Below are 25,715 nucleotides of genomic sequence, written 5' to 3' on the forward strand. Positions count from 1 at the left end.
CTCCTCATCCATATTTTATTTTTTTTAAATAACTCATCAGTCCCAGACCCCTGGCTATTTTGGGGCAATAACATCCCAGTGAATATTGGTCCCAACCCCAAGGAGAACTGGCCCCCACGAATGGTCAAGATCTGCACCATGGCAGCACACATAGACTGTACCTGGATAATAAAGGACAAAGACCTCCTAGACCCAATCCGCCTTCCTGCAGAGCAGGCTGGTTCCCTACATTCCCCAGGGGGCTGATGAGATACAAGAAGAATCCAGGTTTCAGGGTAGCAGCCGTGTTAGTCTGTATTCGCAAAAAGAAAAGGAGGACTTGTGGCCCCTTAGAGACTAACCAATTTATTGGAGCATGAGCTTTCGTGAGCTACAGCTCACTTCATCGGATGCATTCAGTGGAAAATACAGTGAGGAGAAGATTCCAGGATTGCAGAGGCACAGCTGAACAAAGGAACTTCTGGGCTCATTGAGGACCAGAGGGCCAACTCCTCAGCGGGTGCAAATTAACTTCAATGGAGCTGCACTGATTTACACCAGTTGAGGATGCAGCCCAGGGAAAGGGTCCGTATCCGGTTTCAGAATTTGGCCATGGTCAGAGCTGGGCTTTTTCATCAAGTTCATCTCCACGCACAGAAACCTATAAATCTCCAACCGTGTTGTAGTGAAACAAATGGAAACAACACCCTGCCCTTGGCTCCAGCCCGTGCTCTGCGTGGAGAGCTGTCAGGACTCCTAGCTAAACCCCAGGACACAGCAAAATGCTACATTTGCCTTTACACTGACAGTAGTTTATGGTAGAACATGCTGCTTCCTGGAGATGTGTCTCATCCAAGCAGCATGAGAAGAGGAAAGTCCAGGAAATTCAATTCCCTGTGGGGACTTGTCAAGTTCTCAGGGTCTTTTTGCTCCGGTTTGTAAATGGGCTTTGCGGCGCATTAGGGACTGGAAGATCCACGGCTGAAACATAATCATCCATTCGAACACTCACCACAAGCAGTTCCATGCTTACGGCATGGAGCACAGGAAATGTCTTTTGCCTTTTCTTTTCCTCCCTGGCTTCCTTCTATTTTACTCTAATCTATGGCCTTAGCTACACCTGGGGGCAGATCCTCGGCATGTGTCAATTTACACCTGTCAGGAATCTGCCCTGGTTCCAGCTATTGTTGTAGTGGCACCAGTGAAAATAGCAAGCCCCCGTCTACACTAGGGGTTTGCACGGGGGCAGTTACACCAGTGACGGTAACCTACCTTTATGACCCAGAGAGGTGAGGTGGGGCGGGGCAGGTGGGGGGAACAGGGTGGCTGTATTGAGGGTGGGAGTTCTATGCCATTGATTAAGGCATAGAACTGAGGATCAAGAGGCCTGGGCTCTGTTCCCTGTGCGAGGCACGGTGGTGTCACCTGGGGCAAGTTAACGAGCCCATCTGAACCTCCATTTCTCCAGCTGCACAATGGTGGGTAATATAAAGACCCACTTCCCAGAGGGCTGTGAGGGTTAATTCCTTAATGTCTGCAATGCACTTTAAGACCTGGGGTGGAAGGTGCTCTGTAAGGGCAAAGCATTATGATCCCAGATCATCCCCTATTTGGGAAAAATCTAGGTAGGAAACAATCAAGTGCATTTCAACATGCAGTTCCCTCCATCTCCCAGCAACCCCCCAGCTCTCCACGCTTCTGTACAGCCGCCTGGTTCCTCTCTCCTGTCCTGGCTCCTTGGCAGCCTGGTTGTGGCAGGAGCTGGGCTGCCGAACAGTCCGCTGTGAGCTCAGCACAGAGGCAGAACTTGCCTAAATTAACGCTGGCCGTGAAATGTCCAAGGAAGCCGACTGGGCCGTCGCGACAGTGGCTACTCCTCCCCTCTTTCCAGTGTTCCGTCCTTGGAGCTTGTGTTTCAGTCCCTGCATCATTTTCTTCTGGTCGGAGGAAACAGTAAGAAACCGCAGGCCGCGCTCCTCCCTGAGGTCACCCGCCGAAGCCAGCTGAGGAATCCGGCCCCATGCTTTCAGCCTGGGTTTCAGGAGCAACTTGCCCTACTCCTGCTGGGTGAGGAGGCCAGGTGCTCGGCCCCTGTGTGCCCTCAGCGCTGCTCTCTCCTGCCCCCTCCCCAAACCATCTGCTCTCACATGAGCTCGAGCAGCACCACGCTGCTTATCCCTGCTTAGGATCAGGCCAGGGCAGAGCACGGCGGCTGGAAATAGAAGCCAAGGGTGGGTCAGGTGTGGGCTAACCAGGGTTTTGAGGCTGGAGCAGACAGCCGGCTCTTAGCGCCTTTCATGGAAAGCTGGAATGCCCTGCTGTCCACCCGCCATGCCCAGCTTCCCTTTCAGAACAGGCCACGCTCTGCCCGGGTTCGTATCTCTGTAGTGCTGCACTGTGACTTTTCCAGCAGTGCTGTGTGTCCCGGGGTGTGTGTGTGTGTCTCTTTCGGGGCACGGGGCACCACCCACATAGGGCTGGATGGCACTGTATCTCAGCACACTCAGAACCCTCCCCACAAGATCTGGCCCCGCGCCAGCCTCACGCAAGGCAGCTGGCACGGCTTCATCCCCATGGCAGTTTAGGGGGTGCTGTGCTATGGCCCACAGTGCCATCTTTCAGGTGAGAGTTAGAGCAGGGGTCTGGGCATCAGGACTCCCAGGTTCCTTTCCGTGCACTAGGAGGAAGGAAGGACTAGTGGTTACAGCAAAGAGCTGGGACTCCTGGGCTCTGTCCTCAGCCCCGCACGGTGACTTTCTGTGAATCGCCTCATTACTTCGTGCCTCGGTTTCCCCATCTGTAATGTGGCATTTATACCACTCATTCCTTTAACAGGGGAGCTGTGAGACTGGATTCATTGAAGTCTGTGAAGCATCTTCAGATCCTGGGTGAAAGGTGCTGGGGAAGGGCAGCGGGCTGTGATTACAGGAAGAGGTAAAGGCTCTGTGGGTGCAGCAGAGAAATCAATGAAGTGTCCCCAGGAGCGGGTCCAGTGTGCTGTGGAATAAAATTGATGGCTCCATCCCAAGGAGACAGGAGCCCCAGAGATGCTTGCTGTCTAATTAGGTATGTAAGACAGAGCCCTGCTCATCTGCTGCTAGGCAACGGGTTGTTCAGTTGCTAGGAGACGGAACAGGAATCCCTGGTGGCATCTGGTCTCCCTTTATCACCTAGCAAGTCATATGACTGGGCCCCAGGAAAGCTGTCCTGGGAGGGGGAGAGAGAGGAGAGGGGATAGGGAGCGGGGAGAATAGAAAAGAGAGACAGTGAGACAGCTGGGGAAACAGGGAGGGCCCCCCCCCAACGCTATTGTCCCCCCTGGCTGGCTGACATTCAGATGTTAATAAGAAAGGCCAGATCCAGGGGGTTTCTTTTCTTGGCGGGGGGGAGGGGGTGTCACATTATTTCTCAAGACACTTTCCTGGGCCTGGTCCCTTTCTCAGCCCCACCCCCATCAGAGAGAGCTGAGGCTGCATTTCTCCTGCATGCTGGTGTCACAGGAGCTAAAGCCGAGAGGCCTGGAGGAGGAGGAAGGAGACGAATCCAGGCTGCTGCAGTGGAGAGCCGAGTGCGGGGTCCATGGCACCCACATTCCGACCAAGCAAGCTCCGTGGGACTGATGTCATTCGAACGCCAGCCAGAGCCAGGAGTGGGTCTTCCAGGGGTAGCACAGCTCCGGTCTGAGATGGTAGCGCTGTTTCTGTCCGGGAACGCTGGTGTCACGGGGTCCCCGGGCGATGCTCGGGAACTGCTCCCCAGGAAGCCAGGCAGGACTCTGGGGAGTCTCCTCTCGGGGAGCAGCCTGTCTGCAGGACACACAGCTCACCCGGCTCCACCTTCCTGAGTCTGACCTCGGAGCCTTCAGCATCCTCTGCCCCTCCGTGCGCTTCCCACAGCCAGTCCGCCCAGGCAGGGTCCTGGGGCAGCCAGAGGGTCCTGCCCCCCAACTTCACAGTCAGACGGGACTCTCAGCCAGCCAGTAAAACAGAAGGTTTATTAGACGACAGGAACATGGTCTAACACAGAGCTTGTGGGTGCAGAGAACAGGACCCCTCAGCCGGGTCCATTTTGGGGGGCAGTGAGCCAGACAACCACGTCTGCACTTCACTCCTCATCCCTGGCCAGCCCCAAACTGAAACTCCCTCCAGCCCCTCCTCCGCTGGGCTTTGTCCCTTTCCCGGGCCAGGAGGTCACCTGATTCCTTTGTTCTCCAACCCTTTAGCTCTCACCTTGCAGGGGGGAAGGGCCCAGGCCATCGGTTGCCAGGAAACAGGGTATCGGCCCTTCTTTGTGTCCAGACCCCTGCACACACCTGCCCTCCAGACTCTGCAAGGACCATACACCCTTATCCCACCCCCTAGATACTTAAGAACTGCCTAGGGGAAACTGAGGCACACTCACACTATTCAGAGGAAACATTAAGAACAGTCCCACTTCGTCACAGCTGGGACGTTAGAGACCCATCTGAGGCATAGACAGACAGACAGGTGCTCATCATGACACCCAGACAAAGCCACGCTCAGAAATAAAGGCCCAGTTATACTCACAGCTCTCCAGCCCATCTGCACAGCCACTTTTACACACACACACCAGCACACACACACTGGCTCGCACGCACGCACGCACAACCCCAGTCCTCGTGGCAGGTCAGCAGTGACTCGAGCAATGGCCTGTGTGCAGTGAGTTTGGTGGATCTCAGTCCAGCTCCCGTTGGTCAGGTGTCCACATCTCAGTTAGCAGTGACCAGCCCCTTTGCTGGCAGTCTCAGCAGAGAGGCCAGGGCTGAATGAGCCATGGGGACTGAATCCCCTTTCCCTGCTGGGGGAGGGAGCCTCCCAAGGTAGGCTGAACAAGACAATGGCAGTCTGGCTTGTACCTTTGCTGGGGATAAAGGAAGAATGGGAGTTTCTAATCTCATTGACTGGAGCAGTCAGGGACGAGCTGTTCTGTTGGCCTTGGCCTGGAGCGATACCCATGACCAGGAGGCAGCTCTGACTCTCCCATCTGGCACTGGATCCGGGGCCCCCCCCGGGTTCCAGGCCCTCGGAGCGCCTCTCCAAAGTGTTGTTAGAGTCCCGGAGAAGTGTCTTCTCTTGTGTCCCGTGGGGAGCACTTGCCGTTCTCCTGAGCCCGTGCCTCGCTGCTTTCCTCGCCTTTGGCCTTGCAGAACAGAAGCACACGATGCTCTGGCACTGGGGCCTCCGGCTTCTCCCGACCATGCCAGATCTGTAGAGCATAGATGACTGGCTCCATGGCCCTCTCTCTTTCCCCAACCTCCTTCCTCTGGGCTCTCCGAGCTGGAGAGGGCGGACGGGGCCCCTGGCCTCTGAAAGAGACTGAGCTGTACAGGCAGCCTCCTGGGCCCCAGAGAGACCACTGGGAACCTTCGAGTTGTATCCTGAGGAGGAGGAACATGGAAGAACCCATGTGTCCCCTGGATGGTTCCCCCGGCCCCGCTGTGCCCCCTGGACGTTCCCCCGGCCCCGCCGTGTCCCCTGGACATTCCCCCGGCCCCGCCATGCCCCCTGGACGTTCCCCTGGCCCCGCCGTGCCCCCTGGACGTTCCCCCGGCCCTGCTGTGTCCCCTGGACGGTTCCCCCGGCCCCGCCGTGCCCCCTGGACGTTCCCCCGGCCCCGCCGTGTCCCCTGGACATTCCCCCGGCCCCGCCATGCCCCCTGGACGTTCCCCTGGCCCCGCCGTGCCCCCTGGACGTTCCCCCGGCCCTGCTGTGTCCCCTGGACGGTTCCCCCGGCCCCGCCGTGCCCCCTGGACGTTCCCCCGGCCCCGCCGTGTCCCCTGGACATTCCCCCGGCCCCGCCATGCCCCCTGGACGTTCCCCCGGCCCCGCCGTGTCCCCTGGACGGTTCCCCCGGCCCCGCCGTGCCCCCTGGACGTTCCCCCGGCCCCGCCGTGCCCCCTGGACGGTTCCCCGGCCCCGCCATGCCCCCTGGACGTTTCCCCGGCCCCGCTGTGTCCCCTGGACGGTTCCCCCGGCCCCGCCGTGCCCCCTGGACGTTCCCCCGGCCCCGCCGTGCCCCCTGGACGGCTCCCCGGCCCCGCCATGCCCCCTGGACGTTTCCCCGGCCCCGCTGTGTCCCCTGGATGGTTCCCCCGGCCCCGCCGTGTCCCCTGGACAGTCCCCTTGGCCCAACATCTCCACGAGACAGAACAAGCTTCCTTTCCGGCTGCATTTTGTGTATTGTTGGTAGCAACCAGCAGCTCCCTAGCGACTGTTGCCTGGCCTCCCCGGCTGTGTTTGCAGGCGCAGGGTCAGCGCCAGAGGGGCAAAGATAAAACCCGTCTGAGGAAAGCGTCCAGGGCCGTTCGGAGCCTGTTACCCCCACAACCGCCCCGCAGCGAACACACAAGCAGTGCAGGGGAGTTACACAGCAAGGACAGGCTGCTGTCGGTGTAGGGGAGCCCCAAACCCCAGCAGTTCCTCCAGAGTGCCACTCGCAGACCCGGTGCAATGCACCAGTTAGCGCTGGTCCCACCGGCGCTGGGGAGTGGGGTCTGGCTGGCTCAGGGCTGGACTGGGGTACAGAGCCTTTCACCCTCGGTTGCTGGCTTCAATCTGGCCCCAGGCTAGCGGGATCCCTGGCTGCAGGGTGGCCCGGGGTTACATGAGGCAGGGCGTGCGTGTCTCTGTCGGCTCCCAGCAGGTACCAGCCTCACCAAACGACCCCCAGAACTGAGCTCCTGGTCCTGCGGGACAGAGATGGGGCAAGTGGCTGGGAAAGCCTGCTCTGTGCAGCTGGGTCTGGCCAGGAGCCCTACGGCCGGCTTTGGGGGATAGAGAGCGGTGGTGGCTGCATTGGTTACGTGACAGTGGGGGATCTTCCCCTCTCCTGCCTTTTCATGGGGGAAGACAGATCGAGCGGCACTCAGGATTCGGATTAAGATCATCCCAGTGCCCGTGTTCCCTGAGTCCTTGCACCCCAGAACTTTTCCATGGGGTACGCGCAGCTCTCCCTTGAACGTAGCACCGCGCCCCTCCAGTCTGACCCGGCTTCCCCTCCGCCATGGGCTGAATGGCAGCCAGTGGTGTGGTAACCCAGTGTGCCAGGTCGTAATGCCGCCCAGTTTGGGTGCCCTCCCACAGGGGCCCCAGGCAAACTGCCCCTTTTGCCCCCCTCTCGGGGCGGCCCTGCCCTGGCACTGCTGAGCGCGGTGTGCAAAGTTCGGACAGCTGTGGGTGCCGCTGCCCCTCCCCAGGGCCGTGCTGATGGGGTGAGACAGGGAGCAGAGATCCCCAGTCTTGGTGGCTCCAACCGGCCAACCGCCACCTTCCCCTTCTCCTGGATTATTCCCTGGGGGGAATCTGCTGAGCCAGGAGCCAGAGCAGTATGCACAGAGAGGGGCCCGGGCCAGCAAATTTGGATCAGGGTCTAAGGTTCTTGTTTGTTCCATTAGAGAGCGGGACCCAGCTTTCCGCTTCCCAGGTGTCTGGAGCTTGGGCTGAGGTTTGGGCTCCTCAGAAAAATCCTTTGTGTCTTTTAGTCTCTTAAACCACCTACCAATGCAGATGTCCAGACCCGGGAGAGCCCCTAGCTCTGGTGGGAAGATCCCGGCCACCTGCATGCACTAAATTGTCAGCTCCCTTCTCCCCAAGGGGGGTTCTCTGATAAGCTCTGCGCAGTGCAGCGAGGACACCCATCTGCATGCATGCTGCATCCCCCCGGGGTGGCTCCTTTGCATCCAGCACCAGCCCTGGCTGGGTGGCTCGCGGGAGAGCAAACCTGCAGCTCAAACCCCCTCAGCGGCATCCAGCTCTTCCCCCCACCCTTGTCTCACTTGCCGCTTTCTGGGGAGGGCTGGCGGTTGACACCCTCCCGCTTCCTTGTCTCTCAGCACAGAGACCCAAAGCCCTTGCCCATGGGCCTAGTCCTTAGCCCCATCTTGCACCCCCACTGCATGACGCTGGTGTGTGCCCGGCACTGTCCCAGCCGCCTGCTTTCTTGGTCTGCAAACGCAGCAATTTTCTTTGTTTGGCTGACTGAAAACATTTAAAATAAATAAAAAACAAAACAAATAACACGGTAGGGGGGAACCTCCCCCCCTCCCAGCTTCCTCCTGTTTCATGGGGCTCCTCCCACTGCTATTCCTTGAGCTCCCTCTGCAAACACCCCCCAAATCCCAGGCCCACCCAGCAGGTACCAAGAGCTTGGTGTGGCAAGGGTGTAACTGTGGGTCCAGCACTCAGGTGCCCCTTGGAAACGCAGGGGGACTCCCTCCCAGAACAAGGGAGGATCCCCCGGCCCTGGTGGAGAAGGATGCGGGACAGAATGTCTCCAGAATTGGTGAGTTTGGGGAGGCAGTGACAGGAACGGTGGATGGAGCCAGGTTCCTGCTAAATGGGCAGGGAAGTAAAATGGAGAGGTGGGAACCAGGAGGTGCCCAGGCTCAGCCACAATAGATAGGGAGGTGTCCTGATTCCTTGTGGGGGTGGAGGTATCATCTCTCCATCCGGACCCTGCAGAGAGCACAGACAAGCTCGTTTTCCCATGGGTACGAGCCAGGCCAATCGCCCCTGGCCCAGGGGAGGCGGGCGCCCCTGGCTGCAGGTCCAGGAGCATGGACCAGGCTGGCTCAGCCTTCAAGGGACGAACGAATCCCACCACCACCCGCATATTAAAGCCCAATGCAGAGATTGTCCGGGCTCCCTTCTGTGCAGCGGCCCTGGCGGAGGGCAGGGCCTTCCACAAACTCCAGCTCGGCAATTCCTCTCTCTCTTGTTTTCCCACATCCAGATGTGCAGCTTCAAGAGCATCAGATTTTCCAGCTGCCGGATCCAGGACCCCACGGCTGGGCCAATGTTCCTGTCTCTCACACACATGTTCCAGCCAGATGCAAGCAGTCTCTGTGATGAACCCCAGGACAGACACCCCCGCGGCGTCCCAGCCAGAAAGCAAACGTCGGAGAGATGTAGGTGGGGGATGGGGGGCAGCCCATCTGTGTGGGCCTCAGGGGGCAGAGCAGCTGCTCGGGATGCCAGCAGAGACTCACAAAACACACCGTGTTTAAACCTGTGTGGAACTCGTTTGTGGCCCAGCTGGTGTGCGCATGTGTTTGGATTCCCCTCCCACCTCTCCCGCTTGTGTGGACAGGAAAAAAGCAATTAAACGTGCCCTAACCATGTACTGGAACCATCAGAACTCCGATCCCCCTCCCCAGCATGTTTATAACGTGGTCTGTGCCTGTCCACCTAGCCGGGGAAAATTCAAGTTAGAACATAGCTGAACCCCACTTGGGTTTAAACCTGGTGATTTCTTGCAGTGTAGATGGGACCTGAGGACCCGGCTATCTCGGCACTTGTATGGCCTTCGTCACAGTATTACCTGCATGCCTCACTGGTGGATTTTTATCCTGAGTCCGGGAAGGATTGTCCCCCCTGGGGAGCTGAGGCACTTGGCAGAACTCAGCAAGGAATGGCACCCCCTTGACTCCCAGGCCAGGCCAATGCCCATCCTACTAGGCCACCTCCTTCCTACCCACACAGAGATGGCAAAGACCTGTTAGACCACCCAAGCTAGGGCAGGCTGCAGTCCCCTGATACGGAGGGGCCTTGGCCAGAGTGTGAGGCACAGAGTCAGGAACTCTGATTTAGTTGGGGTTGGTCCTGCTTTGAGCAGGGAGTTGGACTAGATGACCTCCTGAGGTCTCTTCCAACCCTGATATTCTATGATTCTATGAACTCCTGGGTCCCACTCCCAGCTCTGGCTTGCTGGGTAACACCATGCCTCTGTTTTGCCTTCTGTGAAATGGGAGTAAACCTCCTGCCTGCCCTGCGGTGGGGAGGGTGAAGTGCTTCGGGATCCTTGGCTAGCAGGGCAATAGAAGGACTGTCACTCTGCACGGAGGCTTAGCCAGATCATCCCCGCCCTGCTCATGTGCAGCCTGAAGACACAGCAGGAAAAGCCACAGGCTAGTGAGGGGAAAGGAACAGCATGGGTCAGGGCTAACGGGGGGGCAGGAGAAGAATGGGGAACAGGACTCCTGTAAATTGCACTTAGCCGGGTTAGTTCTGCTGGCAGCTGCCCCGGCCCTCTGAGCTAATGAAATGGTGCAGAATGGAACAATTCTCCCAAAGTGAATCAATGCAGAAGGAGATGAAGGAGGGGAACTATGGGGAGGAAATGCATGTCTACAATAAGAAAGGCTTCGGGGAAGGAAGCTGCTTTGTGCCCCAGCAGCTTGGGGCGGGGCTGCAGCAGCTGGGCCAGCAGCCCATTGGTGGATCTCAGCAGAATGAGTCAAGCCCTTTGTATCCTTTAAACATGCCGGTCACAGCAAAGGCAGATGGGACCCTTTGCCCCTTTGCTCTGCTTAGCAGGGGTGTTGAACCTGTGTGTGCGCGTACCGGCTGTGTGCACATGGAGATGGATGCGTTGCAATCAGAGAGGCGCGTGTGTGAGGCTGTGGTTTCTGGGCATGCAGCGGATCGTGCTATTGCCCAGGGCTCAGATTCAGCTTTGGCCAGCCCTTCCTGCTCCAAATCCCACTGAAGTCAATGGAAAGCCCCCGATGGGGCTGGATCAGGCCTGAGCTGGTCACTTGGCTGGCAGGTCTCAGCCAAGGGGGGCACATGTTTCTTCACACAATTTGAGAAGCAAAAGCGATTCGTTTGTCGCTGAGTCTAAACCAAAAGGCTCGTCACCACTGGATGCAGGGTAAAAAAACACATCGCATTTGGAAACCCCCGGAAAAGTATTCCTATGAATAATAAATAACGGTAATGAGATCTGACTATTTCCCAATTACTAAACAGATATCAACCAATTCATCTGACAAGCCGTTAACTTGCAGTGTGTTTTAATCATTCTTATGCTTATCTTTAAAATCAGTGTATGTTATTCCCCTGGTCTGGTCTAGTATGGCAGTTCCTGCGTTCCTGTTCCTCCTGAAAAACCATCCAGTGCTTATCTAGCTAGCTATCCCCAGAGAGACCTATCTGTGGGTCACCGAGTGCATGGTTTTGGCCAGCATAGGTGTTAAATGTATCTTGCTCCATGGCAGACTGTGAAACCATGCGACAGCCATATCAGCAACAACCACACTGGGAAAGGCTCCTGTGCTTGACAACTATTGTTTGCCAAGGCGGCTGTTCACACGGTTGGGGCTCCGGGAAAGGCAGGGTCTCCACCGGCCTCTCTTTAACCCAAAGGAGCTTTCGGGGTGGAGCTAAATGCCTTGAAAATTATAGTTCACAATAGCAACGCAAAACCAGAGCTGTCTTCTTTTGGGAGCAAGGCTGTGCAGTGGGTAGAGCAGAAGACTGGCCATCTGCGTTCTAGGCTCTAGTCCCAACTCTGCCAGTGACTCACTTGGGCAAATCACTTCCTCTCACTGTGCCTCAGTTTCCCCGTGGGGTTTGAAAGGGAGTTGTGGCACTTTTGTGGCACCACTCTTTGGAAAATGCCTTGCGCTTTCAGGAGAGGAGCAGGAGAGCCGGGCAAAGGAGATTTGTGCGTCTCCCCTCCCTTTCCGGGGCACGGCCCGCTCTCCCCGTGTGCTGGATGAGAGAGCATTGCAGAGGAAAAGCGTGGGTAGATCTGGTTTGGGGGCAGAGCCCAGTGTCAGGGGAGACACAGGGTTTGTGTGCCAGCCTCAAAAGGCCTTTTAGGTCCTGGCTGCACCCTCATTTCTACTCAGTGAAAACGCAGCTCAGCCTTGCACCGCGTGCGGCCCAGAGCCACATGCCCGGCTTGGACCTTGCAGGGTTGGTCGGGTTAAAACTCAGCTCTGGGCCTGGCCGCAGGAACTAACCATGTTTGAGCCACGTCCCTAAACCAGCTCACAAGGCTGCCAAGTCTCAGGAAGGGCGGGCGAGCGGGCTGGGCGCTGGCGTGGGCTCAGGTCTCTGTCCCCCAGGCCCCGCTCTGAGACCAGGGCTAACCCCTCCCTGCCTGGCTGGAGTGCTGGGAGGCTGACGCAGAGCACGGGGAGAGGTCAGTACAGCAGCGAGCTGGGCTGGGGAGCCACGGGTCCAGGCAGACACGGACGGTTAGCGCATGGGCTGCTGGGACCCCAATAAACCCATTGCCCGGCCCTAGCCACGCTGCGAGGTTCGAGCTGGGTTGGACCTGGGTCCCTCGATGCAGCAGAAATCGGGAGGGGCCGTTGGAAAGGTCTCAGATCCCCTCCTCCACCTTCATAGAGCCTGTCAGAAACACATTTCCCACTGGCCCCCCGGCATTGCACGACAGGGGACAATCGGGGAGGGTCTCGCCCGACCCCTCCCCCCCCCCACAGGAGGGGAGCTGGCAGATCCGCTGACATCAGGGATGGGCCTGAGCAGGAGGGAGACCCCCCCCCGCCCACGTCCGGCCATGCCCCAGTTGCTCTGGTTTCATACCAGGCTGTTCCTGGTCCCCTCACAAAGGCTGGACAAAGGGGCCGTGCAGCTGCAGAAAAAAGCGGCCCAGCTCCCTCCCCTGCGTCCCCCTCTCCCGCTCCCTCTGTCTGTCTCGCCCGCCCCGCCCCAGGCCCTGCGGCAGGGAGGAGGCGCCCGCGGTTTGGGAGGGGTCTGTGGGCCAGCTGGCTGCTCCCGGATCTCCCAGGCCCACACGTTGACAGTTGCTCCCCTCCCCAGGGGGATCCACCCACTGCCCCTCTCGTCCTTCCCCCCAGGGTGGTTCTGCCTGGCAGCTGGGCTGGGCTGTCCGGCCGGCGGGGGGCTATCGCTGAGCTGGGGGGCCTCCGTGGCCTGTGGGGAGAGCTTCTGGCAGCTGGGGCCAGCAGCCTGGGTAACGCCCTGTCACTCAGGCGGCTGATGGCGAGGCCAGGTGGGGAGAAACCGGCCGGCTGGCCTAGGGATGCCCCTTGCCTGAGCCCTGCGCCCCACACGCTGGGGATGAGCCATTTCCTGGCGGAGGAGCCCCACGTGCCTTCGCTCCATGTCTCCTTTCGCAGACGGTTTCCAGCACTTCTGATCCAGGCAGATACCGACGTGACGGTGACACAGAAACGTCTCAGGGAGCCGGGCTCCAGCCTTGGTGCTGGGGTCTGGCTGGGAAGCCAGGGAGAGCAGCGGGGGGCGGGGAGCATGGCTCTGGGTTTCCAGTTCAGGCAACTCCCCTGCAAAGCACGTCACCTGCCCCCACCGACTGCTCACCCCTCGGCCATCCCCACACACCGCCATGACCCCACCCAGCCAAGGAGGGCGGATTAAAGACCCTTTGACCTGGGATCTGGACACCGGGAACTGAGGCAGCGAGAAGCCAAGCACCAAACCGAGCCCTGGCACAAGCCAGTGCAAGAGGCCGGATGATGCCCCCACCAGGCCCCACAGATCTCTCTGGGGTGGGGGCAGTGAGGGGGAGTCCAGTGCTGTCCTGGGGAACCGAAGGGCTCATGCTACAGGGCCCCACCCAGCACTAGCAACCCTAGCGTGGGACGAGTCCCAGAGCCAGACGCACAGGACGTGCCTCTGGCTCGTTGCCACCTCGCGGCTCGCTCGGCCCGTTGGCAAAGCAGCCACGGAGCAGGGGCGCGGCTCGGGACTGGCTCCTTGTGGCTACCCACCGTGGGGGAGGGGGTCGCTGCAGACGTGGGCTCTGTGAAGGGGAGAGGAGGTGGAGCCGAAGACCGCATTGCGGCAAAGCCGGGGATGGAAGGAGGGGGAGAGAGGACCGAGATGAAGCAGCAGCCGCAGCGCCTGTGAGTCCCCCCTGTGTTTGCATTTCAGATGCATGGGGGTCTGTGCCATTGCAGGTCCACTAGGGTTGGGGTGTTAGAAACACTCCCTTCGGTGGCTATTATGGGATGTGCATGGCAGCTCCGGCCTGGCCCAGGACCCCGGGCACTGCACAGACACAGAACATGTCTGTGCAAAGCTTTGCAAGTGGACAAGGCTAATTATCAATGGCGATGGACCCAATCCCCAGAACCCAGCCCCCCGCTCCATGGTTTGGGGTGCTCAAAATCCAGTCCCAGCTCTGACTCGTCTTTCCTTCATGCCAACCCCCCAGGCCGGCGCCCTCTCTCCCCACGCTGCGGGACCTGGGGGGCTGAAGGTCTTGGTGCTCACCAGGTGGTTACTCCCCTGCTCTGAGCAGGGGGGTGCTGAGCACGCAACTGAGCCCTGGTGGGAGGGGGCTGAGCTTTCTCAGAGGTCTGGCTGCTTAGGGAATGTTCAACCCCCACGCGGTTCTGTGGGTTGATGTGCAGCCAGCCTCTCCCCCCCCACCCCCAGAGCTTCATGCGTGTCACTGAACTCAGAGTAGGGCTGCCACCTCTGAGGTGAGAAACACTGGGATGTCCGGGGTGAACTGGAACCTGAGAAACTGGAGAGCTGGGAGCAGGTACCAAGCCCCCGGACAGATTTCCCAGGACCTGGACAGGTGCCAGCCTTAACTCAGCTCAGCCAGCCCCCAAACTCAGCTCCCGCCCATGTGAGCCGAAGGAGATTCTCCATTAGCTCCCAGCAGTGCCGGGCCTATGTCACACAGTAAAGCCGCTCTGAGGCAGTGCTGCACTAACCCCTTCAGGACAATATCCAAAGGTTTCTTTCAACACCAGCTCGAATTCCGCCTCCGAACACGGTGAATAATACCCAGTGTGGTGGGGGGTGGGGAGCAGGTCAGGACAATGTGCTGAGTCGGATGCGTGCATGCTGCAGGTCCCCGGGCCTCGGTGCGTCTCCCTTCACTTCTACTGAGCCATGGGGGGGGCTTTTGAAAATCTTACTCGTCATCTGTCTGTGCTTCAGTTTCTCCAGCTGGAAAGTGGGTAAAATAAAACCCCTGGCCGGCCTCCCTCGCACTTGAAATCCAGGCGGGTTCCCTATCGCTCTAGCCTTGTCTGGCGCGCACCCGCGGGGTGAGACACCAGAGAGGACTGCATTTCCCTGAGTCCCGGGGACGAGGGAGTCCTGCATGTGTCATTTGTAAAGCGCTGGCTGAACAGAGCACTAGATCAGGGGGAAGTAAAGGAACAATGCTCGGTATGTGCTTTGCTGAGCTGCAGCCTGCCGGGCTCACGGAGCCAGCCCAGTGCAGGGTAAGGCAGGGGGGCAAACGCTGTTGCCACAGTTTGCAAAGGGCTGGTCTGTGCCCACAACCCACGGGCCACCCCGGGCCTCTGGCAAAGGGAACATTTAGCTGCAGCGCCACCTCCGGGAAGCAACGCGAACCGGCAGCGCAAGGGAAGGGCGGAGGCCTGCAGCAAAATCCGTCCAGTGGGAAGCCATCACCACGCCAGGGTCTGCAGCCTGGTGCGCAGGTCCCCACCCTGGTGAGACTCGCACCCGCGCCCGGGCAGCTGCTTAGTCATTCAGCAGTGAAAGACCCCGGGACAAGCTCTGCCCCTGGGCGACCTCTGGGTAAAGCCCAGGGGGTTTCCAGCAGGGAAACAAGGGCTTGGTTACACTTGAACTGCGCTGTCAGGCCAGTTTAGCAACACTGCTCTCGTTCACACCCCGACAGGTGCTGAAACGAGGGGTGTGGGTGGCTGCAGCACCCCCTGACTTGAAGAAGTTTCCACTCTCTACAGGGTTTCCAGTTTGATTCAGTGACTCTCAGCCCCCCACTGTACAAATTGCTCCAGCAGCACCCCTGCATCCCGACCGACATGGTCAAACCAGCCTCACCTGCGAGTGTGGACCAGGCCGAAGAGCAGAATTTGGGCCTGTTCCCAGACTTGGCAGGTGCTGCTGGGTGGCCTGGCGCTGACCGTCCCTGAAGAGCCATCGCACCGCAATCGAAGTCTGCCAGCTAACACGGTCCCTCCCGATCAACCGGGCGTGGGGCTCAGGAGCCGGGCGTTCCTCACTCCTGGCTGGAGAGTGGCAGAGGATTGATCCCGTGGGATGGCTGCGTGGTGGCCACTGCGGGATGCGGTGGGAGGGGTGTAAGGTGCTGGAGGGCACGTGTTCCCATCCCCACGACCAGTCACAACCAGGCTGTGGCCTAGGGAAACCCCGCTAGATGGGGTGCAGGAATGAGGCCCCTTGCTAAGGTCTGAGCAGTACCTCTTCTGGGTATGATCAGGAGACCAGCCACTGAGACCCTTCACAGCCCCCAGCTTTCAGGGGTGGCCTGATCATTAGACATCCCTAACCCCCCTCCCTCAGGGCAAGGTGAAACTTCACCACCCCGGCCAAATGCCAGCCAAGGAGAATGATCTCTTCCCCCCATTCCTTCTGCGTCCTGGTGCAAACCCAGCAGGAGCTGAGTTCAGGAGGGGCCAGAGGCTGGAGAGATACAGCCCCAGTAGGCTCAGCTGGGGGGGGGCAAGCAAAGGGGACCCAGGGGCTGCTCTAACTTACAGCTGCCGACAGACCACTTCACATCCCATGCCGCCCAAGCTGCTCCCAGCACCTGCTATGCCCGGGGGTCATGAAGGAGGGAGAGGGCACAGGGCCATCTGTGACTGGCGAACACCAGTGAAAAGTAGGGAGGGGGCTTGTTAATGTAACTACTCAATTTTCAGAGGTTCCCAGCATGATTGAGAGCCTCCCCCCCGCCCCCCGGGTCAGTTCCCCACCTGGAGAAGGGACAGCGAGCGCCCAGGGGAACGTCACTGGGCATGCTGCTGCTGCCCCCGCTCCTCTCGCCTGCCAGCGCCCCCCCACTCCGGCCTGGGACTTCCTCTTTTCCTGCCCTTGTTTGTCCTCTTTAATTCCTGTTTGTCTTTAACATTGGTTTGCCTTTCCTGCCCACTGCCGGCCTGTCCGGCCTGCTGCGTTGCCAAGCTGGGTGCCCTGGCCCCGCCCGAGGAGCTCAGATCTGTAACAACAGCTTGGCCGGGCGGCCGGGGACCAGCTGGGAGCCTGTCCGTCAGTGGCAGGTTCTCACCCCAGCTGACCGTACGCTTGGCCCCCGCGGTCATGCTCGGGCCGGGATGTTTTGGTGCCTTTACCGATGGGGAGACCCAACACCCGCCCGGGCCCTCGTCCTGACTCTCAGCCCTCGGGAGTGAAAATGACGCCAGAGCTGGGGCACGTTGAGCCGTGGTTTGAGCAACAAGGTGCCGGTCTTGAGCTGCCACCGCCAGCTTCTCCCTTTCTGATACGGGCTCACGAGCAGTGGGGGGTGCAAACCCTTTCCGAGAGGAAGAGCCCCAGAAGGATGGGGCGGGGGGAGCAAGTCAGCACACCAGGATGTGCTCGTGCGAATGCCGTCCCGGTGAGAGGGTCACACTCACGGCCCTGGGACTGGAGCCCGCGGCAGCAGGGCGAGCGCCCGCCCCCAGCCTGAAGAGACCCTCGCTGGGGGCTGGGCCTGGGATGTACCTGAAGGGGCCTTCAAGGGAGAGGCGTCCCGCCCGCACACAGCCCGTAGAGAGCTGCAGTGGGACTGGCCCTGCTCCCGGCACATGGCTCACACGGTGGATCAGGGGCATGGCCAAAGCGTCACAGGGGGCCAGAATGGGAAATGGAATGTCTTGGAGCGGCCAGCGCCAGCCGGGCCCCACAGAACAGGGAGCCCCTGCAGACCCCGTCCCTGCTCCACGTGCAGGATGGGAGTAACTGAGAACTGGGGCCTTGTCCTTGGCCTCTCTCCTGACATCATGGCAAGCGGCTGGGCTGCTGGCGGACGTTGTTTCCAGTCCCGTTGGCAGGTGGGCTGAGACCCCCCTGCTCATTTAATGTGGGACCCAAAATGGCTGCCACCAGGTGACAACTTGCAGTCACCTGCCGCCTTGGCCAGAACTGACCTGGGGAGCCAGGTGTCAAAGCTGCCCCAGTGGCCGAGGGGTCCAATGCCTGGTGAATGCTAGTGCAGCCTTTAGAGCTGTCATGCCGCCCGCCGTGAGGTTCCTGCTTTAGTGGAGGAGGAGATTAAATTCCTGACTTTATTAGTTGCCTTTGTCCCACCCCCAGCCTGCTGCGTGGTTTTTCCCTAAGGAAACTCCCCAGGATCCCATTGTCAAAATGGAAAAGGAGGACTCGTGGCACCTTAGAGACTAACAAATTTATTTGAGCGTAAGCTTTCATCTGCCTCTGTCATTTGTTTTTATGACTAACTAGCCCCAGTTCCCCAGGTAGCTGTAACTGACCCATACCCTGGAAAGTCCCACAGGTGGGTTCACTTGGGGCAAGTGGCCTTGGCTTTCACAAGAGATGCCCAGAATCCGCGCTGTGGTTAGTACCAAGCAGCAAAGAAAGCCGGGTACTGGCCCTGTAGCTAATCCAGTGACTATTTGAAAGGGCAGTTGTCAAACACGCATGGATTACAGGTGTTCGCCATGTCCTAGCCATGTTGGTACCCGGCTGACAGAGGGACAAGGTGGTGAGGTAATGCCTTTGATTGGCCCAGCTTTGAGGACAAAAGCGGAAAGAAAGCCAGGCTCCATGCAGAACGAAGGTCACGTGCGTCCTGCAGGCTAAAGTCTCTCCTCGTCCCCACTCCCTCGCCCCACAGCGTGTCATCCAGACAACATGTTCCCCACTGGGCCAGCCAGGGAGGGGAGAAGGGCACTGAGTTCAAATCCTGACTCAGACACAGGCTGGGTGCTGGAGCCTCGGGGCAGCCACTTGTCTGTCTGGGTAGTGGGGATAACAACATCGGCCTCCCCAGGGAGTCACCAGGGTTAGCTAGAGCTAAGCACTGTTCTGATAACTCCTTCCCCCCTGCTGCCACTCGCCACCGCTCGGCGGCAGTTCCCAGGCATGTAGGGGCATCCGACAGGTGAAACAGGCAGCAGAGCTAGACTCCGGACAGGGGCAGCCGCACAAGCTGGACATGCTGGGGGAAGAGGGTGGGCGGAAAAGTGCCCTGGGAAAGCGCAGCGAGGAGCCTCCTTGGGGAGAGCCTGCGCGAGGCAGGCAGCCTTGCTGGCCCTCCTGGCCGAGACAGGGCCAGGAAAATGCCTCTACAGCCAAGCCCGGGCTCCTGGCGTTTCGCCTGGGGGCATAGGCTGATCCGGAGCCGGTGCCCCAGGTCGCTGCCCCCACGAGCAGGGTCAGCGCTGGCCTGCCAAGCCTGGTCGCTCAGGCCCTGTGCACGCTAGAGCATTCTCAGACCCCCATATGCCCCCCCGCCGGGGCCTCGCCTGCCCACCGCAGCCCCCCAGCCAGGCTGCAGGCCGGTGGGGATAATGCCATGTCGCATGTCCCTGGGGCTCTGTGCCCACAGACCCCCCCCCAGTTCCCTCCAGGGGGCAAGCGACCCCCCGTTACAGGGGGGCACCCCAGGAGAAGGGGGAGTGTTGATAGCAGGGAGTTGACTGCTCAGAGGGAGCTCCCCAGCCACACCTGTGGCCCCAACCCCTCACCCTGGTCTCAGGCCCTTCATGTGATCTGCTGCCCCCTCCCTCCACTGTCCTCCCCTCCCCAGGGAGGTGCTGCCTTGTCCAGCCCCCTCCTCATTCACTGAACACTGAGCTACCAGCCCCCCCCACACTTCCTTCTGCACCCCACCTCCCCAGCCCATCGCCCCTGTGTCTCCCCCACCCCCCGTGTCTCCCCCAGCCCACCTCCCACCCCCCATGCCTCCCCAGCCCATCTCCCCCAACCCATCACCCACCCCCGTGTCTCACCCAGTGCTCTCCCACTCCCCATGCCCCCACAGCCCCTCCCGCATCTCCTACCCCCAGGCCTGCTAGGGTTGCCAGTTGTGGTTGGACACATTCCTGGTGGTTTCTTCACATGACAAAACCTTTAATTAAAGATTTGTCTTTAATTCCTGGAAACTCCAGGGCAATCCTGGAGGGCTGGCAACCCTAATGCCTCCCCATCCCATTCCCCCACCCCCATGTCTCCCCCAGCCCATCCCCCCTCTCTTGCACCACCCCACGGTCCCCATCTCCCCCACCTCCCATGTCTCCCCCAGCCCATCCCCCATTTCTCCCACCCCCATGGTCCCCATTTCTCCCCCATGCCATCCCCCCTCTCTCCCACCCGCCCATGCCTCCCCCCATCTCCCCCAACCCCTTCCCCATGCCATCCCCCATCATCCCCACTCCCATGTGCCCCCCCAGCCCCTCCCACATCTCTCCCACCCCCCATGGCCCCCCAGCCCATCCCCCAGCCTCCCTCCCTCCCCCCTCCACATTCCACTCCGCGTCCGTCATCCACTGCGTGCGAGTTCAAACTTTCGAACCTGCCAATCAGGACACCTTGGGGGCGGGGCTTAGACGAGGGGCGGGGCGTTGAGGGGACACACACCTATCTCCCCGCCCCTTCAGCCTTAGCCCCGCCCCCTCGGGTATATAAGGCCCCGCCCGCGGGGCTGCCCAAACTTCTTCTCACTGGAGACTCCCTAAAGGGTCGGATAGTGAGAGACGCCGCTGCCCCCCCCACAGTCATGGTGAGTGCGGGGCCCGGGTTCGAGTCCCCCGCGGCGAGCCTTCCACGCGGGACCGTGCGCACTGTGGGGGGCGGCTGGAAGGGAGCTGGGGGGCAAAGTGTGGGGGAGGGGCACGATGGGGCTGGGCGGGCCGCGTGGGGAGGGGGCGGGCTGGTGGGTGGGGGGCGCCCTGGGGCAGCCGCAGCTCGGCATGCCGGGGGGGGGGGCGCACCGGCTGCAGCGACTCCGGGGCCCTAAGCACGCGTGGGCCCCACTCGCCGCGCCTGGCCCCGCCGCGCCCCGTGACCTTGGTGGGGGGCCCAGCGCGGGCCCCCCCCGGGCTCCGGAGCATCCCCGGGCCGCGCCCTCGGCTCCTTGCTGCGCCACGCGGGGCGGGTCCAGGGAAGCGGGGGCGGGCCGAGCTCGGCCGGAGGCGGAAGCTCGCTGGGGGGGGGGCGAGCTCGCTGTCCTGCGGCCGGGTCGGATCGGCCCCGGGGGGGGGGAGCTGGTGCCTGGCGGGAGTTCTCCGGGGCGGGCCAGGCTCGGATCTGCCCCGGGCTGGGGCCCTGCAGACAGGAGCGCCCTGGAACCGGGCGTTATTGCTGGTCTGCGCGCTCGCAGGCGGGTATAACGCCTGGCCACGTGTTTCACTGCGGGGGGGGGGTCTCTTCACAGTGATGGGGGACCGACCCCCCCACAGTTACAGACAGGGATAGTGAGACTCCGGGCCCAGCTGGCCTGCGAATCCACTCCGCGGCCACCCTTGAGAATCGGACCCAGGAGTCCTGCTGGGCCCAGGACACCGGAGCCTGGCTTTCCAGCCGCTTCTGCTAGGCCATGGTGGCCCCAGAGACCGGGGCCCTGGCCCTCGGAGCTAGCGGCCACGGGGTAGACAGCTGGTGCCGTGTGAACGGAAGCTGTAACCCGCAGCGGCAAGTGACTTTCGGGTTGGCCCCTTGGGAAGGGGCTGGGAAGATGCCCTGAGGGCAGAGAGGCGAGCCAGGGCTCCGTCAAGGTGAGATAGGAGGGAGTAGTGAAAGCGGGACTGGCGGTTGGAGAGGGATTAGGCTGGCCCCGTTGGTCCTGGGTACAATATTCAGGAGCATGCAAATATCCTGCCCCCCATGCATGGGAGGCCAGTGCTCTCTCCTGGGTCTGCGCCCCACCCCGGGGACCTGCCCCTGTGGTGATGCGCAGGCTGCCGGGCCTGAGCGCCTTGCTTGGAGCAGTCAGGGGGTGCGTAATGCTCCGAGTCAGCCAGGGTCACAATGGGCCTGGGATAGCGAAGGGCCTGGCCCGTGGCCCGCATTAGTCAGCGCTTCAGCGGGGCTAGGGGCGACTTCATTTTAGAAGTCGATGGCCATTTCAAGTGACCTGAGGGGCTTCCAACAGCGAATGGCAACATAGCCTTTGCCAGCTCTCCTGACTTCTGGGTGCCTCCGTTTGCCCTCTGTGAGGAGGAGGAGGTTTTCCTACCCCTGGGGAGGAGGATTAGGGTTTGTGCCCTGCGAAGCCTTAGTCAGGTGCCAGCCTGCATTTCAGCAGGGACCGCCTCAGAAGCCCTGTGGCCGCGAATATGGAGAGGAAACACTTAGAGACAACGTTTCAAATGTTTCAGAGATGCTTGTGGGACGTTTCCATGGGCTCCGACAAGTTCAGTCCCTTGGCTTCCCTGGGGGGCAGCCAAATCTCTGCTTCGGCTGGAATTTCTGGCCACTTTAACAACTTTTTTAGGAAAAGAGAAGCCGTTTTCCAGACCTTGCGGCTGGCTGTACTCTGGCTAGACTCGCCAAGGTGCAGTGCGACCTCCCCTATGGGGTTAAAACCGGCTGACCACAGCCCTTCAAATTACAGCTTTTGTGGCTGCTTATCTGGCATGTTTTTCCATGAGTCAGATGGCTGGAGCTTGCTGGTTTAATCTGGCTTAAAGGGGAAAAAGGGCCTTCTATTGAAAGAATAGGACTGAAGCAGAGGCTGAATTAGCTCAGTGAGGGTTACACAATCGCTGGGAAGCCATGGATCAGGGACTGAAAGGAGGAATTTGCATGTTTCCATGGGGCCCATCAGGAATGTTCCCTGGAGCTGGAGGCTGGCCTGCGGGTATACAAACTGGTGGGACCCAGGGAAGCAACACTTCAGCGACTAGGCTGCAGCTGAGAACTTGCTGCCTCATCACATGTCTGATTTTGGGTCAAATCTGCTTTGACCCTGCAAGCCAGAGCTGCCTTGACTAGCTGCTTTCAGGCACCCAGCCAGCCTGTAATGTGGCTTCTCTGAGCTGATGTGGTCGGGGAAAACCCTTGTCTGGCCTGGTTCGGGAGCCGTGTGTGTGTTCTGATAGATGCCTTGGCTAAAGAAATGGTTCCTTAACAGTCACAGCATACTCTTCCCACCCCAGGGGAGTGGTAATTGGCCACAATTCTGTCAGGGCCAGCTCCCTTCCTGCTGGGGGGCTTCCTCTTGGCTCCTCTCTAGCCTACAGACTGTTTCCTGGAGGTGTTTGCACTGTGGGTCACATGCCTCATTTGTAAATCTAATCTTTCTAAGCATAGATTCTCAGGGTTGGAAGGGACCTCAGGAGGTCATCTAGTCCAACCCCCTGCTCAAAGCAGGACCAAGCCCCAACTTTTGCCCCAGATCCCAAATGGCCCCCTCAAGGATTGAACTCACAACCCTGGGTTTAATCTTGCGCCGTCCAGCCCCATGATCAGCTGGTGACACTGGGTGCAAAACCACCCCCAGCCAGGCTGCTCAATGTCCTTTTCTCCCCGCAGCGTGAGTGCATCTCTATCCATGTCGGCCAGGCTGGTGTCCAGATTGGCAATGCCTGCTGGGAGCTCTACTGCCTGGAACATGGGATCCAGCCTGATGGCCAGATGCCCAGTGACAAGACCATCGGCGGAGGAGATGACTCCTTCAACACCTTCTTCAGTGAGACGGGTGCTGGCAAGCACGTCCCCAGAGCAGTCTTTGTGGACTTGGAGCCAACAGTCATAGGTGAGTTCTGGGCTCCCTGGAGTAGAGTCCTGAGCCTCGTGTTCCCGTGATCTCCATGGAGAAGGCGCCTAATGCTAACTCTTCTTCCCTCCCCAGATGAAGTGCGCACTGGGACCTACCGCCAGCTCTTCCACCCTGAGCAGCTCATCACCGGCAAGGAAGATGCTGCCAACAACTATGCCCGTGGGCACTACACCATTGGCAAGGAGATCATTGACCTGGTTCTCGACAGAATCCGGAAGCTGGTGAGTGAGTCTCTGCCCAGTGAGGCCAATCTGGGGTGTGCCCACAGCATTGTCTGTGGTCCAGCCTTGGCAGCAGAACGGTGCTGATGTGTATATGTGCCAACCCCCGTTCTACCTGAATTGGCTTCCTAGCAAACGTCTCCTGTTCCGGACGGGAGCGAACCCTTCTCCCTGTTCAGCAGCAGAGCAGGGAGGGGCTGAGGGCCTGTGTCCTAGACAGCTAGGACAATGGAGTGAGCATGCTGGTGAAGGGAGGGATGTGGGGGCGGGTCTGCACCCATGTTATGCAGATATTGGGAGTCTTGGATTTAGTGTGGGGTTGGAAACAGACTGGCCCCCCATGGGGCAGGGCATGAACAGAGCAGACAGGCTTATTTGCCTGCTTGGTTTCAGCCTTTACGACTTCTCACCTTCCTGACTGGCTCGTTCTCACAGCTGCCTGTCCTACCCCACTTCCATGGGGGTGGGGGGGCCCTCTGCCCCTGTGTGACACTGGAGGGGAACTACCTCAGTCTCCACCCTCTTCGCCAGGCATACAATCACTGGTAGTAGGCGGTTGGGGGCGAAAGACTTGGCTCTGGAAGAGCTGCTGTCTCCAAGCAGTGACATCGCTCTGGGTTCCTTGGGTGGGTCTGGCTGAGGGTGCTGTCTAGAGCACCGAACCCACTGAGGGTGGGGGACCAGCTGTCAGTCTTGTGGCCAAAAGGCTCATCAGGAGCAGATGCTCCTGTCCCAGCAGGGGCGGGTGAGAAACCAAACTGTACTTGATCAAAGAGCAGAGCTGGCCAAGATGGCCTGGGTCAGGGCCTGGTACGAGCAAGGCTTGTGTGACCAGGATCTCAGTGCAGGTTCCGGAGGCAGCTTGTAATGTTTTTCTTCTAACAGGCCGACCAGTGCACTGGTCTCCAGGGCTTCCTGGTCTTCCACAGCTTTGGAGGTGGCACTGGTTCTGGGTTCACCTCCCTGCTGATGGAGCGTCTCTCCGTCGACTATGGCAAGAAGTCCAAGCTGGAGTTCTCCATCTACCCCGCTCCTCAGGTCTCCACCGCAGTGGTGGAGCCCTACAACTCCATCCTGACCACCCACACCACCCTGGAGCACTCTGACTGCGCCTTCATGGTAGACAACGAGGCCATCTATGACATCTGCCGCAGGAACCTGGACATTGAGCGCCCCACCTACACCAACCTGAACCGTCTTATTAGCCAGATCGTGTCCTCCATCACCGCCTCCCTCCGATTTGATGGTGCCCTGAATGTAGATCTGACAGAGTTCCAGACCAACCTGGTGCCCTACCCCCGTATCCACTTCCCTCTGGCCACCTATGCCCCAGTCATCTCTGCTGAGAAAGCTTACCATGAGCAGCTGACTGTAGCAGAGATCACAAACGCTTGCTTTGAGCCAGCCAACCAGATGGTGAAATGTGACCCCCGCCATGGGAAATACATGGCCTGCTGCCTCTTGTACCGTGGGGACGTGGTGCCCAAAGATGTCAATGCTGCTATTGCCACCATCAAAACCAAGCGCAGCATCCAGTTTGTGGACTGGTGCCCAACTGGCTTCAAGGTTGGTATCAACTACCAGCCCCCCACTGTGGTTCCTGGCGGTGACCTGGCCAAGGTGCAGCGGGCCGTATGCATGCTCAGCAACACCACAGCCGTTGCCGAGGCCTGGGCTCGTCTGGACCACAAGTTTGACCTGATGTACGCCAAGCGTGCCTTTGTTCACTGGTACGTAGGGGAGGGGATGGAGGAAGGCGAATTCTCGGAGGCTCGGGAGGACATGGCTGCCCTAGAGAAGGATTACGAAGAGGTGGGGGCGGATAGTGTGGAGGGCGAGGATGAAGGAGAAGAGTATTAACCGGTCCTGTCTCTTCCCTGTGCTGTCACTTCATTCTGTTCTCTCTGTTCCTGTAAAACTCTCCAGTGTCCTGTAGTCATTAAAAGTGCTCTTCCTACTTGGACCGTCTCGTTTACTCTCCTTCAGCGGAGCTCTGGCTCGGCCCTCGGGTGGGCCAGGGCAGGCTTAATGAGGAGCAGCTATTGAATGGGAGGGGGGTGGGGCTGTTCTCCACTCCTCGCCAAGCTGAACACTGGCCTGGGACCCTCAGCCCGTGACCAAGCCGCTGCATCAGAGCAGTGCCCCGGTCCCGCTTCAGCGATTCACTGAAGCCACTTGGCATGTGCTGGAGCCCTGCTGAGGGGTAGAAGTGCTGTTATGGTGACCATGCACTCGCTGTAGCTTCCTGCCTCTCCCGGAGAC

At 59.9% G+C, this 25,715-nt stretch overlaps 2 protein-coding genes across 3 annotated transcripts; both read left to right on the top strand.

Moving 5' to 3' along the window:
* Window positions 1-1,359: 1,359 nt before the first annotated feature.
* Window positions 1,360-10,719, top strand: LOC140900869 (uncharacterized). Of its 2 annotated transcripts, XR_013634848.1 has the most exons (4): window positions 1,360-2,046; window positions 2,815-3,045; window positions 3,480-3,628; window positions 8,731-10,719. XR_013634848.1 is itself a non-coding variant. In XM_073318788.2 (3 exons), exon 3 carries the CDS (start codon window positions 5,418-5,420, stop codon window positions 6,393-6,395), a length of 978 nt encoding a protein of 325 aa, XP_073174889.2. In that variant the 5' UTR covers window positions 1,360-2,046; window positions 2,815-3,045; window positions 3,480-5,417; the 3' UTR covers window positions 6,396-10,719. The 2 variants fall into 2 exon arrangements, 1 of the variants encoding a protein (XP_073174889.2); XM_073318788.2 differs by having other exon boundaries at window positions 3,480-10,719.
* A 9,412-nt stretch (window positions 10,720-20,131) lies between these two features.
* On the top strand, window positions 20,132-25,410 carry LOC140900672 (tubulin alpha-1C chain). The gene is made up of 4 exons (XM_073318302.2): window positions 20,132-20,232; window positions 22,986-23,208; window positions 23,305-23,453; window positions 24,339-25,410. The coding sequence occupies exons 1-4, from the start codon at window positions 20,230-20,232 to the stop codon at window positions 25,311-25,313; spliced, it is 1,350 nt and encodes a 449-aa protein (XP_073174403.1). The 5' UTR covers window positions 20,132-20,229; the 3' UTR covers window positions 25,314-25,410.
* Window positions 25,411-25,715: the final 305 nt, after the last annotated feature.

The sequence above is a fragment of the Lepidochelys kempii genome, chromosome 20, assembly GCF_965140285.1.
Source record: "Lepidochelys kempii isolate rLepKem1 chromosome 20, rLepKem1.hap1, whole genome shotgun sequence".
In the NCBI taxonomy this organism is placed as follows: domain Eukaryota; kingdom Metazoa; phylum Chordata; order Testudines; family Cheloniidae; genus Lepidochelys; species Lepidochelys kempii.